At 39.2% G+C, this 19,560-nt stretch overlaps 2 protein-coding genes across 2 annotated transcripts in view; one reads left to right on the top strand and one right to left on the bottom strand.

The window, feature by feature from the left end:
* lrmda (leucine rich melanocyte differentiation associated) overlaps positions 1–4,301 on the bottom strand; it is a 215,657-nt gene extending 211,356 nt beyond the window's left edge. The window contains exons 1-2 of the mRNA XM_068327441.1: positions 4,104–4,301; positions 2,833–2,933 (exon numbers count right to left, since the gene is read on the bottom strand). Of these exons, the coding sequence (XP_068183542.1) occupies positions 2,833–2,933; positions 4,104–4,145 (143 nt within the window). The 5' untranslated portion in view covers positions 4,146–4,301. The remainder of the gene's footprint in view (positions 1–2,832; positions 2,934–4,103) is intronic.
* A 6,325-nt stretch (positions 4,302–10,626) lies between these two features.
* Positions 10,627–12,950, top strand: znf503 (zinc finger protein 503). Its single transcript, XM_068327510.1, has 2 exons — positions 10,627–11,166; positions 11,520–12,950. The coding sequence occupies exons 1-2, from the start codon at positions 10,912–10,914 to the stop codon at positions 12,948–12,950; spliced, it is 1,686 nt and encodes a 561-aa protein (XP_068183611.1). The 5' UTR covers positions 10,627–10,911.
* The last annotated feature ends 6,610 nt before the right edge of the window (positions 12,951–19,560 follow it).

Here is a 19,560-nt window from a genome sequence, read left to right as displayed (position 1 = left end):
ATCTGTACGTCACATGTGAAATCTAGGATTTCTGAATGCAAAAATCAATAAAGAAAAGAGCATATATGTACATTCAAGTCGGTGGAACCAAAAAATATTTGACATTTCTGCCTAAAAATTTCTGAAATAATTTATTGATAACCAAAGTAGTCTGCCTCTAATTTTCTTTCCATCTTCTGATTGATTAATAGATTTATGTTGTCAATACTTAAGGCTTTAATGCATACCAATTTCTTTTCTCAGCTTAATTTACTATTATGTTCTGCTTTAATAGCATTGCTTTTTTAAATGAATCTTCACCAAGCATCAAATCCACTACAAATAAAAACTGATAGTTTCTGAACAAAAAGAAACTTCATCACTTCAACACAGACTGAAATGGCTATATAAATCAGTGATTATTTTTGACTTTAACATTTTTTACAACATTAATCTTTGAGGTAGGGGGTTTCTAAACTCCATTCCTCCAAAGATGCAAACTACTGAGGGAGTTGTGCCACAGTTAGCACACAACTTCATCATTCTGATCTGCTTATTGAATTTCAAAGCTCCATCCACCCATGACCTTCCACAGCTGTCACCATGGATGTGCAGGTTTAACCACACTATTAGGTCAGTATTGTATACAGCATAGCTATGGATAGAGTTACATGTGAAGTTGCTGATGTCCCTATTGGGAATCACATTCAATTTTATGAACACAATAACACCTATACATTCTAATCTAGTTTGCTGTGCAGTTTTCAGTGCAAAACATTCAAACAGACTGTCTGGGATATGACTCAGCATAATATAATAGGTCACTGGCCATCAGGAAACCACCAACCACTGTTAGAAGTTTTAAATGATTTGCGTACCACTATGTTATCGCTGTTGACAGCAGTTGGAGAAAAATACATGGTCAATGTTTGCTTTTTGGTTGTTTGTCACGGGATATCTTGAGACCTTTTCAAAGGATGGATATTCATGGACTTAACAGGTGTGATGGCCCAAGTGCAACAGTCAAGCATTTACTACATACTAACAAAGACATGTAGCCACTGTAGGACTTTGTGGCAGAAACTGAATGCAGTATTTGCATATAATAATTCTGTTTTCCTAATTGTTTGCTAACAAAACACTATTATGGCTGTGTAGGTTCTCAGTTATCCAGGTCATAGTTATCCAAAGCTGTTTAAGTCAATCCACTGGACTTTAAGAAAGTCCTTGAAGATGTTTCGTCTCTCATCCAAGAGACTTCTTCAGTTCTTCAGTATTATGTTTTCATTTCTTTACAATGACTCTTCCTAGATATTGTAGAACTGCATTTTTATAGCAGCCCGGAAGAACAAACCAGCCACTGGCTCTAGAAAAAAAGGCCTTTATATTTTAATTTCCCTCCAATGTGCAACTATATCTTTAAATGTCTTAAAATCCAACACACTGAATTTTGAAATGTGTTAATAATCATTCATCATAGTGTATTTATAACTAATGAACTTCCTGCATAACAGTCCCCTATTAAACAAAATGGTGTCAACACGGGAACATCCAGGTTGCACATTTCCTTGGACTAATACTTTGTAGTTTTTCCAGCAGCATCTGTTTGGCATTCAGTTACATATGCTCAAAGAAATGTTTCATAAATTCATTTATCCATAACTTGAGCTGAAATGAAAAAAAAAAGCCCATGTTGATTACATCAACAATCATATGCTCCTTTATGCCAAAAAAAGAATTTAAAAACATATTGTTTGTAAGTAGATTTGAACCTACCAATTCGAACCCAAATGCAGGCCAAACAGAGGCTCTAAGATAAACCCATTCGGAAGGGAGGGACTCAAGTTCGTATGAGTTTCTGATAGCTTGAACGTTACCTTTCACAGCCACTGATTGACAATTAGCATTAGCTCAGTGACACATGCACTTGAACTTAGCGACCCCTTTCCATTAGCAGACGCGGCTCTGGGTTGACTGAAGCGAAACCCATCCTCTAATCCATCTTACTGTCATCAAAATGACACTGGTTGTCATCAGATTCTCTGTTTGGCAGAGAAAACACATTTAACATTTACCAATCATGTTAAATGGGAGTTCCCAGCCGGTCACACTCACCTACTTGGATATCGAGCTACATGACAGGGGAACGTAATGCATGGTCAGCACTGACTTATTGGTCACTATAAATGACAATCAATATTCACAACAGGTCCCTTCAGATCTGGTTGTTATCTGGAGAAGCACATTATTGTCAGTCAAAAAGCACTTTGCCATCCATTTCACTTGGCTTTACACTCTATGCAAAGGAATTTTTTTACATTGTGACACATTGTCAATCCATTAAATTGAGGACTCATCATCTCCAGCACAGACAACTGCCTCAAGACAACAATTTTCAACAAAATATTGCCTCTATTCAGACGCCTTGATGGCCTGACAGTCTTGAAAAGGGTTCAGGAACAAAAGCACCACATAACCGTCATCCTTGTTCTTTCGCTTGCCAGATCAACTATGCTAGTGCTGCAGTTGAAATGGCAGTGCCCTCTGAAGCGGCTGCCATGAAGTGCTCCTTCATGTCTCGACAGAGGAATCCTTTCTCTTAGCTTCCCTCAAATTAGCATGTCACATTTATTGATGGCATCTTTTATCCTGCCCCAGCTGGGTATTAGCCCAGCTCAAATGCTCTGTTCAGCTCTGTGATGTCCTGATCACTCCTCAACTACCTATAGACAACTAATTCAATCATTCCTGATGTGAAGGTAGAGTCTTCCCAGTAACAGACGCAAAGGAAGAGAGAAAGACAACATGCACCCGGGTGACTACACGTCTGTAGGTCATGCATCGGACATCTACCTCAGCTGATTGAAGCTCAGATCCAGCCTTCTTGCAAAATGGCCATATTTGTCTCCAAGAAAGTTTGGAATGTCCTTACAGTCATGTCCGATGAAGGAAATCTTAAATAAAAAGAAGCACACAACACCGAGTTAATTGTGATGTAAGGTGTAACTACACAATAGTATCCCCCCTAATATTAGCACAGCAATGCAGCATAATTTCTGGATATCCCACTTTTCAGACTGACCAACTGAATGAATAATTTGCAATATAAGACATGACATAATTCATCAATTACAATATGTGTAGCATTCAAACAAGAAGTTTGTAATTGAAATACACTGTGGTGATAGAGGTATACGGTACTATGCATCAATACTAAAGTATTAAAGTGTACTTTCACTGATTAAGCAGGATGGCCAACACAGAAAAATATAAAACTGACTCATAATTATCCGTGCATTTAGGTATGCACCACTAAGGAGAAGCTGCTCAGGTGCAGTCATTTCAATTACTTTATCAAACTAAGACTGTATGATTTTATTTAAAAAAACCTTCGTGATCTGACACCAGTTAAGTCCAGTGACAAGAAATCAGGTAGAGAGATATTTGGGGAGGAAAAACTATGTTCTCAAAAAAACAACAACATTTAACTGTAATAAAAGTGTATTTAAATTTATATAGTGGGAGATAAACATCCACCCATGAAAAATATTGACTTTGACCATGTTCTTTTTGTGTTGAGCAGCAAAAAAAGTAATATTTTGTGTTTGAGTTTGTCAGACGCCTACTTGACATTGCATAACATGCAATGTGACTATTGCGTATGTGGACACCACAGAGTTGATGCTGAAAAAATCATTCATGTGAAATATGACTGAAAATTTGCATTTAGTTCTCATTTTGTATTAACAATCTGAATCAGAGGAGAAACAAATATTTACGTTATGATGTAGAAAAAAAAGTCACATATGACTCTAAACTTAAAAAATATATATATATACTGAAAATTGTTATTCTTTCACAATCGTAGTTTATCACAGTACGTCTGCTTCCTCTGTGACATGGACATAACGGCATTAGGATATTACCGTGCACGAATAAACTGAGGCAGGAACTACAAATCCAAAGTCATGACAACCAAATGTCACATGACTTGACAAGAACAGAAGGAATGAAACCGGTACGCAGGATTCGAGCAGGGTAAACACTCTTTTAAAACACTCACCTATACAAAAATGTGCAGATGAGTAGAATCCGACAGAAAACAGTTTTCAAATTAAACTTACTTGAGTTCCATTCAAAGCGACCAACGACTCGTTGTGGTCCATTATCCCCCAGATAATCTCAGTCTTCACACGGTTGAAATCCCGGTCCTCCTCACGTAAACTCGCCGCTGGCGGCTACATTAAACGATAAGGTTAAAGTTTGTGAATGAGGCAGCTTAGAAAACTACGGGGCTCGCGCTCTCCAATTAACGTCACGGTTTCCGCGTGTCTCAATCAGCTGACCCGCTGTAGTCCGGAAGCGCGCAGTCACTCATTCTGATGGAAACGGTGCTGAGACTGACAGGATTAAGAGTGTGCAGCTTCCTGATTCTCGACTGTAACAGCTGGGACAAAGTACTGTTTCATAAAATACACACTAAACTAACGCAGGTTTATATTATAGAGTATACAGCTGCATAGCGAGTGAACTGTAGTTAATGAGCTGTTAACGGTCACGTTGGATTACAGCGTCTGCAGCTCTTACAAAGCCTCCACACTGGCTCCACGGGACCGAGGAGGGAAGACTTCAGACGAGAAATGTTTAAACTGGACTCATGTTTAGGCTTCATCAACCTCCTGTAGATAGCTAGTTAGTTACATACTTACTTACTCACTTACTTACTTACTTACTTACTTACTTACTTACTTACTTACTTACTTACTTACTTACTTACTTACTTACTTACTTACTTACTTACTTACTGATAGATAGATAGATAGATAGATAGATAGATAGATAGATAGATAGATAGATAGATAGATAGATAGATAGATAGATAGATAGATAGATAGATAGATAGATAGATAGATAGATAGATAGATACAGACAGACACAGATCTGTCCGGTCAACGTGGACGACTACTCTGGGTCACTAATAAACGTAATGCTTCAGTCTGTTAATTAATTAATTTCTAGGTTATTCTGACATTCATCGATGAAGTTCAATAACTGGGTCTAGCTTTGTTTCTAGTGATATGGTGTTATATAATATGGTGTAAGGGTGTGTGTTTTTAACTAAGTATTACAATATAAATAGTTACATTACCTTATTTACTGATACACACAAAACTTGTGTTCTGTTGACACACCAACAGGTTGTGTTATTGTGTTGGCACATAATGAAGCTGTCTGGCAGTTGCAGTGCGCTTGATGGGAGTTTCAACCTAATATCTTCCTTTTTCAACATTACTGCCAAAAGCAAATGTGTGATGTTGCGGGTTTGACTCTTTAACAAGCAAACTTACATTCCACTCCCAGTTATATTTCTTTAAACAGTGCTGGTAATAGATAAACTAAAATAAACGTTAAAAGCAATAAACAATTTTAGAGACAACAGACAAAAGGAAACCATAGGAAAGTCTTCAAATAGTCCAAATCATAATAATTTTTTTCTCAAACACTAACATATATATATTTACATGCACTACTGCCCTCAACCAAGAGTTAAAGAGCCCACCCTTGGTTTATCTGTCTCTTTATTCTGAGGCTTGGAGAAGTCCTGTGACATGGAATATACAGTATCTTTCTTTTTGCTTCTAAACAAAAAATAAAAGTTGTTCACATTTTGTTTGTAGTTGTTCTTTTTTTTTGTTTTTGCCTAGATTGCATCACAAAATTAGTAAATACTTAAGCTTTGGTTTTAATGATACAGTGCAAGTCTTCAACGATCAACTATGCAGCCAAACATAAAGACAAGATAAAAAAAAACATTTGCTGTTTAGTATTCAGGTACGTATAAAGTTTGGAAGCATCATATTTAGGCTTCAGATTTTTGAATTGGCAGTATGACAGAAACACATACAGAAACAAAAACTAACTTCTTTAGGGGTTTGAACATACTAATAGGACCATTAAATTTGCCATTGGATTGGCTGTGCCTATACACCTTATTGGTGAATTTACATTGCTATTGCTTTGTGAACTACTTATCAGGTACAACACTGTATGTCCCCAAAGAAAGCAATTGTGACTATAGAAATACTGCTTGTATGTATTTAAATGTTCAAACATACTTACTGATATAGTTTGTACCAATGTATCTGCAAACATTCCAATGTCTACAACTTACCTGCCTCAGTTAAATTCAAGGATTTCAAATGATTTTTATGAGTAATCTGATCTTAAATATCAATTTTTGATAATAATTCCCAGTTTTACATGTAAAACCCAAAATTGCCAAAATTGAAATGGAGCATTTACTGTATGTCTACAACTGTCACTTCATTGATGACTGGACTAATGCAATAACATTGGATGATCATTAAGTTTGTTAACTCAGTTAATTCATATTTATCTTGGGAGGTAACTCCATCCATTGCCATGCCGATATTATATTAATTGTAAATAATTCTAGATTATATTATCATGAAGAAATCTGGTTATGCTCCATGCTAAATGATATACTGCTCTCCCAGACCTTTCCATATATTAATTTCAGATTTCTCTAATTAAATAAGTTTAAGTTAGTTATATCAATTTAATCACGTTACCTACAAAAGACTCAAAATAAGACCAAACAAAAAGTCTTTTCAAGTGCATACATTATTCGGAATAATTAAGTTAATGAATATCATTTTAATTAGAATATTTAAAGCAACTGTTCTCTTCAAACTGTTTGTTTTGGACTGACTCAGCATGTTTTATGGTGTGTTCCTGGAGAACAGCAGTAGATGTTTCAGCCAAATCGTCTCTAGGCACTGCAAATGTCCGTCCTTCTTTTATCGAAGCTTTGCCAATCAGTGAAAGTAATTCTTTGGCGAGGTATGTGGGGGTCAACCTGCCTTTGTCAGGGTCAGCATGACACACGCACAGAGGACCTGGAGTTGCTGTTTCTCTTGCCTTGCGTATACTGTGTGACGTCAGGCGGGACCTCCCACACGCGGAACAGCTCCGTCTCTTCCTGGTGCCGCCCTGAGAGAGGGAGAGGGAGGGGGAGAGAGAGAGAGAGACCGAGGGAGCGGGCTGTACGCTCTCTCTCATTCAACCTTCTCTCGGTGCTCACACCTAACACAATGCAATGTTTGGTGCGGTTGTGTAGGCTAATACGCAGAAGTTTCGTTTTTATATAGAAGGACATTGTAAAGCCTTTACAGTGTTATTTTTATCCCGTCACCTTTCTGAGGTTTTACATCGGATCTTTGTATAGGCAATGATTCCAGGTAATGTCGCGTCACGGACTTTCCCGTCCTTCAGCCTCGGACTTTTAGAAAAATTCGTTTCTCCTTCATGCATGCATTTTGATGAGTTTAACACCGTATAAAAGTCCTTTTATCCTGTAATCTACATATTGATGTAGAACGCGGGCTCTCTTTTAAACACAGATTTAAGGCTTTGGCTGGAGTATCGTTCTAAAATAATTAAAATATGAAAACGGAATGCGATTAGATGATAAGTGACACAAGTTTAACTTGAACAATTCACCGGTGCCTTGTAGTAAAAAAAAAAACATTAAAAATACACAACCCATAATAATAATAAAAAAATATCTATAGGTAAGATGTCGCATTGGCAACAGTTGTTGGATTTCACAATTTACATTTACATGTGGTTCTGCTTAAATGTACATAGACGATGTAAATCAAGAGTGAAATGAATTCTTCGTCCCTTCAAGAAGTCTGTGAGCCCAAAAATATTTCCTGACGAGTCCCGAGATGTAAATAGTTGTGTTTACATGCGGAGAGTGATTCATAAACATGTCAGGGTGGTGAAATATATGGGTATATTAAAACTTTCTATTTAAATATCATGAATTATGGTTGCAGGAATGTGTTCCCATTTAAGGGGAATGCCGGGTATTTTGGTGTCTGGTGCAGAAAACCATTCGTCATATGGACAATAAAGAGGGTTTTCGCCTGACAGTGAAAATTTATGGTTGCCCTTCTTTGCCCTAATAACTCACATATTGTGTCACGAACTGACAGCCCTTGCAGAAAACAGCTAGCCTGTTATCAATCACACATCTTTGCATATTGTGAAACGTCCCCCTTTATGCCAGACAAAACACTGGAAACATTTGAAAGAACAGAGTCGCCTATTTTGACTTTTGTCCTCTCATATAAAATCTTAAATACAAAAAATATGTTCTATTTTGGAGACGCAGCATATTTTCTTATTCAATTTTTACGTCACAATAACCTCAAAATTTTGACTCCAGTAGATTATTCGCGAAGAACCCAAGTATGGTGCGTTTCATTTATTTATACACGATTTAAAAAAGCTGTATCCATGCATGCAGGTTATAGGCCTATACAACTGAAGAACTGGTTCCTCCTTTAGTGGTACAGTAGTAGTTTTATTTTCATTCTCTTCTGTTTCTTACAAAATGGATTTCCCACCATATTTTCATCCCTAATTGCATTCACAGATTATGAACTAAATATGTTTTTTGTTTATTTACACAATGATTTTTATTTGGAAAACTAAATAAAATATTATTTTGAGCCCCAGACTGGCCATTCCGGGTTTTCTTGTTCTCCAAGTTGACCTGTCAAGCAGATTACCACAGAAAGAGATTAATGGTAGAGGCGGGTTGCAATAATAATCGTTTTGTTTGATGTGACAACTTTGATAGGCGTTGATTTACTTACAAACTGATAGGCTTTTAATTGAGCGCCTCCATCCCGATTGAGATGAAAGGAAAACCGCATTGAAAAGCTGCCCGATTGCCCTGGAGCCTCAATACTGATTAGCCATCTCAGCGGTGAATAGTTCAAGGCATTTTAAACTTCTTTTCTCAACGGGCTGACAGATCGTTTCTCTTCCTTTCTTTCTCCCTGTCCGCTTTCCTACCCCTTAAAGAAAATAAATCATTTTCATTGTATGTAAATAAAATCGAGCTGACATCAATATAAAATGTCTGGATTTCTTTTTTGTTCCCTGTCTTTGTTGTTCTTGTTGCGGATGACAGTGTGCCCTCGGCAGATGACAGGTTTTAACAACACAATAGCAGATGCGTTTAGCCAAAATGGACAGCGATCCGCTAAGAGAGAGCGTGATGATTGACCGGGTTGTTAAACATTATTACGATCCTTGTATTAAAGTTTATTTGTGTTGCTTGTTTGTTTTATTTAGTGGGATGGGAAACCTTACATCGCGACCATGTAAAATCAATAAATTAATAGTCTTGTCCCTGTATTGATAATTATTTTATTTATCTACAAATATGTGTGGAAATTTCTTTTTAAAATTTGTAACCAACCGTGATTGTTTATTTTTCTTCCATGAAAACTGTTGTTATTTTTAACACCGTTACCAAGCACTGAGCAGCACTGACAGCCAGTCCGTAGCACATGTGAGCTGGGCTTCCTGTGCGTTATTAAAGTTTTATCACGTTTTCCACGAGGTGTATGATCACCAACTCAAAAAGTTCCAAGCCGTCATAATGTTGTTTAGTCTGGATCTGTCGCCACGTATACTCTCCATACTACTCTGACAGATGGACGTCGACCATTAGTCGGCGAATCTAAAACTTTAACCTGAACTCGTCAAGTGATTTATCTCGTGTGAAAACTTGGTGTCTCTTGCACAATGTTTCTCTCCCACATTTGTTCTTTTCTCGCAGTCACACTAGCATGTAATCAGCCACAATAGCTGACGTGAATCAAGCGGTGGATTGACAGCATCTGACAAATAACTGATTGATTGCGGTGGAGCCAAATTGACACTTGACGGAGGGGTGGAGATAGAAATAGAAGGGCGGTGTATATTATGTTGAAAACATGTGACATTCACATCCTTCCATCACTACACTGGTCTATTCCTGTCAACGCTTGTCTGTTTGGGGAATTCGTGCTGAAGTGGTTGGTTTTATGTTTGCCAGTGCAAAAAAAGTCACGGGTAGGCGTGCGTAAAAATGAGCGCACTTCGTGCGTCTCTGGTTCCCAGAGCGGTGAAGCAAACAAAAAATACCTGACAACAAATCTTAAAAACACATTTAAAATTGGCGACAGGTGTATAGTTAAGGACTTAATACATTTAAATAATTTGCAAATGTCAGTACGGCTAAGTTTATCATGCAGCAGTGTGTGTTCAGTGATATGCCTCTTCCGACAGAGCTAGGTACGTACTGTAATACCTCCGGGTATGACGTATATTCTAGACAGAGATGGAAACCAACGCGTTTTTGATAATAAAATTAAAAAGAAAACAAACTATACAGTACTCTAAAAGCTAAACACAATGTAAGTACACGGTTTTTTTTCGGTTTTTCCACCAAACATTGTAATATTTATTTTAATACATCGATCCCAAAAATTGTTTAAAATCTGATTTCTCAACTTAATTTGGGTATTAATAAAACAGCATCCCGTATCCCGACGTGAATAAAATCAATAGCCCTCTCATCTAAAATCTAAGCGGAAGCGTTCACAATAACCAAAAATATAAAGCCCGTCTCCTCCCCTGAGTTGTCGAAATAGAGGCGCTTACAAAGAGGAGAACGTCACATCCCCTTGACCCTCCAATCACCTCAGGGTCCCATTTGATTGGAAGGCGGCAAAGGCTTTAATCTCGGACTAATTCAGCTGCTTTTGAAGTGAAAATTTCTACCAGTTCGTACTTCGGGAGTACAGAGCGAGGACCTGCAGACAGACGCACATAAGACGCAGCGCGCATGGTGAAAGGCGCAGCCACGGATCTGCGATAACCTCGCACAGTCTCCTTCCAGCTGCCGCACCTCGCTCCTCGACCACCAGGATTACATATTATTGAACATTTTACGATTGGTTTTTTTTTTTTTTTAAATCCCCCAAGTGATATAGCTCTACGCTTTTTGATTTTCTTAATGAATCTCTCTAAAGCGTCGCCGTTTCATTTTCTGACAATTGGGACATGATCACGTCGCCCTCGGCGTCTGCCCTGAAAAATAGTGATATCTGTGTAGCCTGGGAAAGCAGCAGTTCTCGGAATAACAGCTCAGCGAGCATCAACAAGCCTTTTCTCCACTCTGCACCTCCATCTGATCCACTACGGCAAGCAAACAGACTTCCCATCAAGCTTTTGAAAATGCTTACCGCACGATCGGGACACATTTTGCACCCGGAGTATCTGCAGCCTTTACCTTCTACCCCGGTTAGTCCCATAGAGGTAAGGACTAGAGTTAGAACCTTTTTTTGTTAGTTAAATTACAATATGATATGTTTTAGTTTTCGCTTCTGAGTTTGTTAATGTTTTCGGGAACGTTTTGGATCATCTTTTCTTCAAGATGTTAAGACAAGTGTAGTAAATGCTCACACTTTGTTGAACGATAATCAACACCATTATAGGTTGTGTTCACGGAAGTGCCGAGGGTAATTGCAACATGGAATTCATTTCAAAACGTCAGCGAGTAACCAATTTAAAATGCTTATTTGGAGACTTCACATTTTATATATTTAATTACTCAGTCGATTTGCGCTTTTACAGTTTTTATTAACGTCTGTTTCCATGTGTTTTTGTAGCTAGATGCCAAGAAAAGTCCTTTGGCTCTGCTGGCGCAGACGTGCTCTCAGATCGGCAAACCGGACCCACCGCCCTCCTCCAAACTATCCTCCGTAACACAAAATGGATCTAGTGAGAAGGAGTCTAAATCGGGTCCTTTGAAAATGAGTGACATCGGTGTGGACGACAAGTCTAGCTTCAAACCATATTCTAAACCGTCCGATAAGAAGGACTCGTCCTCGGGCGTCTCAAGCGCAGAGAAGTCTGGTTTCCGAGTGCCGAGCGCCACCTGCCAGCCGTTCACGCCGCGGACAGGCAGCCCCCTCTCCAGCACCTCCGCCTCTCCCATGCCATCGGATGGGAAATGTGGGGACAGGGATGAAAAGAAGGACTCTGATAGTAATAAAAACGGCTCTACGGACGGCTCTGGCACCACTAGTCACAGCAGGATAAGTGTGAGTTGCGGTGGAATTAACGTGGAGGTCAACCAACACCAGGAGACGACGCCCGGCACTAAAACCACCTCCTCCTCGGAGTCTCCGTCAGTAACTTCTGTATCCTCCGCATCCGTTCTCGGGTCAGGACTCGTGGCGCCAGTTTCTCCTTACAAACCTGGACAAACAGTTTTCCCTTTGCCTCCTGCTGGCATGACCTACCCAGGAAGCTTGGCTGGGGCCTATGCTGGTTACCCTCAACATTTCCTGCCCCACGGAGGGAGCTTGGTTAACGCACAGCTGGCCAGTTCACTGGGCTGCAGCAAGGCTGGGTCCAGCCCTCTGGCTGGGGCTTCTCCCCCGTCCATCATGTCAGCAAGCCTGTGCAGAGACCCTTATTGCCTCAGTTACCATTGTGCCAGTCACTTAGCGGGTGCAGCAAGTGCTTCCTGCACGCACGACTCTGCCGCTGCGGCGGCCGCGAACGCCCTGAAATCCAGCTACCCACTCATGTACCCGACACACCCCATCCATGGCGTTCATTCATCGGCACCATCATTTAGCGGACACCCCCTGTATCCATATGGTTTCATGCTCCCAAACGACCCTCTACCCCACGTTTGTAATTGGGTCTCGGCAAATGGACCGTGCGACAAGCGTTTCTCCACGTCAGAGGAGCTCCTGAATCACCTTAGGACACACACCGCTTTTACCGGGGCGGAGAAGTTGATATCTGGGTATCCCGGGTCCTCGTCACTGGCCAGCGCCGCAGCAGCGGCTATGGCCTGCCATATGCACATGCCACCGTCAGGTCCCCCCGGAAGCCCCGGAACCTTGGCTCTAAGGAGCCCGCATCACGCGTTAGGACTCAGCAGTCGTTACCACCCGTACTCTAAAAGCCCCCTGCCCACTCCAGGGGCCCCCGTTCCTGTCCCGGCTGCCACCGGCCCTTACTACTCCCCTTACGCATTGTACGGCCAGAGACTCACCACAGCATCCGCGCTGGGATACCAGTGAGGGGTGGGGGGGTGGGGGAGACTTTGAAAAGTTTATTACTAAGAATGCAAATATAAAGACTTTTATATTAACAACGCTAATCTTATGGGCGGGAACCGTGGACTGTATTTATTTATAAGTCGGCTTAAAAGCGGACTGCAAAGGAAAATATTTGAGCAACTCAAAAAAGTGCATTGTGTTGAAACTGAACTGTTGATGAAATGAAAACACGAACACACACACACACACACACACACACACGTAAGAGTAATAATTAAAGTAGGGGTCTTCATTTCGATGTTAATTTGAAATTGCTATGATTGTATTTGTTCTTATTTAATGTCTCATTGAGAAGAAAATAATTTACATGCATGTTTGTTTCTTAAATTTCAGAAATTGTCCACATTTAAATTGCCGTTATTTTTCAGGTGTACACATTGGAAAGAGAATTGGTATTTTTTTGTATGTATTCTGGAAAAAAATAAGAAACAATTCTGTTCCATATCTCTGTGTGCCTCATTTACCCCACTGAAGTGTTAAAAGTGCAACTTTAAATAATTGTTAAATTCATATTAAATTTGGTACCTTTTTAATTGGTTGGTTAAATTATACCGGTGAAATTGGATCATATCGGTGACGTATAGATTTATCGATTTTTCCATTAATTCTAAATAATTCAACATCAAATTTTGAAAGTAGTTAATATTAAAACATCATTGCTGACTCTTTCTTTTTTTCTTACAATTAACCGATAAGCTTTAAATGTACCTTATAACTTTTTGAAGCGCCCGTGTTCTAAAGTTGACATCAAAGGCAAAATGAAATTACAGATATCAGGTGAGTGTGTGTGTGCGTGTGTGTGTGTGTGTGTGTGTGTGTGTGTGTTTAAGTATGTGCAAAGGAGAGAGTTTACCGGGTTTATAAAGAGTATTTGTAAAGAGTTAATCTTGCTGATCGTTTGTTCAGATCAATTTTCCAGGTGTTGATGACTCGTTCCTTCATAACGTTTATGAAATTCCAAGAAAAAAAGTTGGACAAGGAGAACTGATCATTCTGTTATTATTAATTTAATGCCAAAAGCTATGTTATCGATGTCATAGAAGCGGCTGATTGGAATTCAAACAGTTGTTGCCCTCCAGCTATAAAACTAGAAAAGTTATAAACTTCGACTGTCTTTTTTTTTTTTTTTTACGAGAAAGTTTTGTTCGTCACTGACGCGCCAGGATGTCAGGATAAAAGTCTACGTGGAACTGTTTTTTGTTTTGTGAAAATTGATTTTATTTTATTTTTTTCATATTTCTTCATAACGAGGTTGTTATTATTTCATACTGCGTTTATAATCCCATCCGCCCAAAAAGGTGACATTAAAACCACAATTTTATTCTCGATAAAACATCTGACTCCTGGAAGAATTGGGATTTTTATTCAGTTTAAAAAAAAAAAAAAACTCTCACTAATTCCAGTTTGCGGAGACCAGGTGTATGTTTAACTCTTGCTTTCCATTTTTAGAAATTACACATATCCCGTGAACTGTTCGAATACTTGTCGAGTTTTCGCTGGTTGTTACGACTGATTTCGTTTTTGACATCTAAAAAGTAAAATAATCTACAGGATTGAGTTTCACTTTCAAACCGAACTAATAGAAATCGACGCCAATAGATAATTAAATTCACAAAACGGCATTTTTCATAAAGTTTCAAGTGAAAAAGATCCCACAGTTTATCCTACATGTCGCTCTAATTGCATAAACACGGACTCTAAATATTAAGTTATTAAACTCTTTGGGGTATGTTGACCCAGCAGTACTGCACTTATTTCTGTAGAATGCCCCCTCCTCTTCTATCTCTGCTGTTCTTTATCTTTATTCAAATGACTCCAACTCTCCTCATAGTGTGTGTAAGGCCCACACGTGTCCTAAACTGATGTAATGACGGTGAAAGGGAGCAATTTCCATTTCTACCCACATCATGGTCGCTGTTCTCGGAGGGTCCCGGTGGAAGGCAATTTATCATGTGCCCCTCCCCCTCGTCCTGTCACCGGAGGAACAGGCAGGCACATGTGTGCATGAATTACTAACCCCCCCCACCCACCCACCACCACCACCTACCCGGCCCTCCCTCCTTCCCTCACTGTGGAGATTTGACACACAGGAGAGAGAACATGGGGGATTACAGTGTGGAGAGTATTAAACTGCATATTCACTTTATCCATCAAGGCCTAAGAGGGTTTAGGTAGGTGTGGAGAAAAAGTAGACTGAAAAACTGTATTTAGATACAGTAATCACTTTAATGGAAGAGAAATCATTCAACAAAAGGCCACAGCTGGTTATATTTTAGTTATGTTAATGCAAAAATTGATTTGTAAGGAAACTTAATATTTAGATTAATATTACATTGACATTTTTGGGAAGTGTTTCCTAATCCAACCCAGTGAACATTTTAACAGTGTTATCTAAAGGTTTGCATGAGATCAGAGTACTGTATTTCCTAAAGAAAACTGAAATTCCAAAGCATGTACAGTAAAACATTTAACCGTATGGCTATAGGAGGTACAGAATTCAACACAATTTGAAGGGGTGGAAAGCAATAATTACTACAGAAGGCATAAAGTTGTCTCACTCAAACTAATGTAATTCTTGAGTAAAGGAAGTCGCTCGTTCTGTCGACTCATAAAATGTAAGCCCTGCTGTGTTACAGCCTCTTTATACTTCTGGTCAAGACCTAAAGCAGCCATTTTAGATGCGTTCTGGAATCCTCAGAGGGAGACTGAGAGACACTGCTGGAAACTTGGCAGGACATCTGGCGTGAGGAGGCAGCCCAGGACGTGACTCACACACCTAACCCCATATTCAAACCGACTGAATTACCACCACTAAAACTGTCATTAGTGGGTGCGTGGCACAATTTAAGGACAGGTCATTCTCTGCAGTGGCAAGTCTTTAGTTAGGATAGCAGCTGTTTCAGGGGGAGGAAGCTGCTGAAATATTGAACTGCAAGCCGGACATAAAGGTGGGAGTTTTTTTTAGTAGTTTTCTACAACATAAAGCAATTGATGTCTTACTTATAACCTATTTGTTATTTACTAATTTCTTACTTCAAATTATGATTTACAGCCACAGATTGCTGGTGGTCTTTGTCGGCGTGTGGCCATGTAGATCCTAAATAATGGCGTTATTTTATCTAGAATTTTATCATGAATGACATCTGAGGATGTCATTCATGGAATTTAAAAGTTTTGTAGGTGGCCAAATCTTTGTGATTGCAGTAGTGAAGCCATAAAGCAGAAACCCAGCGGTCTAGTCCAGGTCAGCTGCTTTAGGCAAAGCTGTTGTACATTTGGCTATTATCCAAGAGATTAGCAAAACCAACATTGTTGTTGGTCAAACATCATGTCCATCAACTCTAAAGAACCCTTTTCTGTCAGGTTGATCCTGGACTGCCGCCTTCAACTGAGAGTTGTACTAGGGGTAATTTGGTTTTCAAAATCATGCCAAGGTAGGCACGCAGTTAGCCTCCTCGCTGATTTACAAATGTAAAGTGCTCATCCAGGTGATGTGGGAGAAGTGGTTGTGTTGATCTATCAGTGCCACTCAGCTCTGTAACCATGTGACACATTCTTGTGCTTCGACAGCCTAAATTAAATCATTTCTGTCTGCTTTTCAGATGTACAGTACGCTGAGGTGTTTTAGTGTTCAGATAATTTGCCCATTTTCGATTCTCACAAAGAATATTTTATGGAAATGCACCCTCATTTCAGGCACCTTAATGGAGTACGCTGGAGCGGTATGTGAGCCGATGAGGTTGTTGTCTGTCACGGGTAGTTGCTGAAAAGCAGAGAAAATGTCAGGGATATGCTCGGCTCCAGAGGTCTCTTTGCCTTCATTTCGAATCAGCAATGCTAAACACAGTGTCTGCAGGGCGTCACAGCACACGTTCACAAGGTTATTCTAATTGTTGGAAGCTGTGCGACCACAATAACACATCTCACAGCGTCTGTCGTGGCGCGTAGCCACCCAGTGGACTATCAAAGATGAAGTTATTCAGCTTAATTTGAGTTAAGGCATTTGCTGTCCATCTTTTTTTGACAAGTTGAGGTTTTCAGTCTACCACATAATTACTGTGTTTTACTTTTCTCTCCCAGTAAATCTTCATGGTGTGTGACCGGCCTTACATGACATGGGCACATGATGCCACTACCGTGGGTGTGGGCCACCAATTACTATGACTCACATGTTTATGAACTACATAAACCCAGATCTGTTTGTATTGAATGAATGTAATTATAGGTCAATATTTGATATCATTTAGAAAGTTTTCTGCCACTCATTTTGACAAACTAGTGATTAACAACTTTATATATATAAAAAAATTAAAGTTGTTGTTATGCACAACAGCAAAATGGCTTTTTCTATATTTCCATCTATCACATAAATTAGCTGACAGATTTTAATGAAATTTGGTAGAAGGGTGAGGTGGAACCTTCAAAATGCTTCGAGTGGATGATAGATAAAGGGTGGATTATTCTGGCCTTTTTTTGTTTTGTTTTTCAAGTCCAAATAAATTACTTGATGGACTACCATGAAATTGGGTTGAAGGGTGGGGCATGTAGCAAGGAAGAAATATTCAAACTTTTGAGTGCATCCACATAATGGAACAGACACTTTTTCACTTCCTTTAACAGTGCGAGATAAAACCTGTTTTTGTAATTATGAATAAATTACTACATACATTTTCATGAAATTTGGGAGAAGAGTGGGCCATGTGCAAAACAAAAGACTGTTTAATTTTGCAGAAACTCTGAAAAAGAAGTGGATGCATTATTCTTTTCCTTTCTTTAACATTGTAAGAAACCAGAGGACAGACACTATAATGCCACATAATTTTGTTGGAATTTGGATGAGGTTTAATTAATGAAAAGGGACCACTGGGTCGAGGTGGCAGTATCCTGTTAACTGAGTTATTACTGGTTTTATGTGTCTACCTTAACAGCTCTTATTATATGGTGACATATTTTCAAAACTATTCCTGAGGAATTGTTAAAATTACTAAAGGGATAAATCAGTTGCTTGAGGGTCTACTTTGGTTTAATTTTGTTAACTGTCCTCGGAAAAAAAATTAAAAAGCTGTATTCCATTTGACTTTAGAGAATACCTTTATCATGCTGGAAATTAATAAATGGCATTCATGGAAGCTCATGTGTGAGATAAACAAATTATGTGTTAATATTAACATACACTACTGTATAGGTAGAGTTTGATTTTCTTAAGCAATTAGGAAACACAGTTATTCAATTTATATAACAAACTTCACACACTAGCAGTACAACACAAGTTAGCTTGGTCATAAAACAACTTTGTGATAACATTTCCACATGAAAGCCGCATAAAGTTACCCTGTGAAGCTTTCATTGTGCAACTCAGGGGGAAAAAAGAAGAAGGTTCAAATTGTTGGATGGCATTTGCACAAACTTATGAATTGTACGCACCACCATGATCCACCGTGTACAACAGGGTTCCTTTTTGATGGAGGATTTCTTCTGCGTGTGTACAAAGACTCAATTTACATCACCTCCAGTGGATAGCAGTGCTTTATTAGTCATGTATGTGTTGGATTTGACTTTTTGGCTTCGTGACTTTTTTTTCTGTTAAAAGTCATGGAAGTCATCATTGTGTATCCACCTACACATAAAAACTAATAGCTGGATGTAGCCGGCTCATGCACATTCTCAAAGGGATTTTCAAAGGAAATCACAAACTCAAGTGGGCGTATATTGAATCCAGTTGAAGGAAAATGGATATGTACATTTTTGGCAGTAGTACCCATATGGTTCAGCTAATGTGGGATTGGATGTCTGTGGTGAAGGGTGGCTAGCTTCACTTGCCTTTTAAATGTTTTCAAAACGTTTGTGTTTAAGTTGCAAATGAAAACAAATTTTCCCTCACATGCTGCCTTTCTTTGCCTGTAACACAAAACCAAACAGTAATAAATACTAAGTCATTGTAGGTGTTGTTTTGAGACCCAAATACAGTCTGGTGGGTCCCCCCAGAGTACAAAAGTTTATTTATTTCTCTGTCAATTTAAGTCAGGAAGAAACAGAATGTAAAGTAATTTACACAATTAGCAGCATTTTACCTCTAACTATCAGTACCACATCATTTAGAAAGAAAGTTACCCTATTAATCTTATTAATTCTTTTTATTTACTTAATATACTGTATATTTCACATAAACACACACGCAAGCACGCGGGCGCACACACACACACACACACACACACACACACACACACACACACACACACACACACACACACACACACACACACACACACACACACACTCTAAACATAGGAAAGTAAACAAGTAATTAATGGGGATAGATGATGGAGTGAAGGGCATCCATTAGGGTTCAGTGCAGTGCTCAAGGGTACCTCTCCAGCTACCAGTTAACACTGCATACTTTGGTCCACACAGGTTTTGAACCGGCCACCCTCCGATCCCCAAGCCGAGTACTTGTGGACTGAGCTTCTGCTTCCCCAAGGCAAGTTTCTGGTGATGATAGTCAAATAGTAAATATGTCCTAACAAGCCACCACTACTTCACGAACATCAATCCTACTGTTGTCAAAATGTTA

The sequence above is a fragment of the Antennarius striatus genome, chromosome 11 (assembly GCF_040054535.1).
Source record: "Antennarius striatus isolate MH-2024 chromosome 11, ASM4005453v1, whole genome shotgun sequence".
Lineage (NCBI taxonomy): Eukaryota > Metazoa > Chordata > Actinopteri > Lophiiformes > Antennariidae > Antennarius > Antennarius striatus.
The sequence above is the reverse complement of the archived record's forward strand: the minus strand, read 5'-3'. Positions and strand labels throughout refer to the sequence as shown.

What these genes read in the sequence shown, in the direction of transcription:
- znf503 (XM_068327510.1), top strand. Translation starts at nt 10,912, where the DNA reads ATGATCACGTCGCCCTCGGCGTCTGCCCTGAAAAATAGTGATATCTGT. An exon ending in CCCCGGTTAGTCCCATAGAG is followed by an intron (nt 11,167 to 11,519) that starts GTAAGGACTAGA and finishes GTGTTTTTGTAG; the next exon opens with CTAGATGCCAAGAAAAGTCC.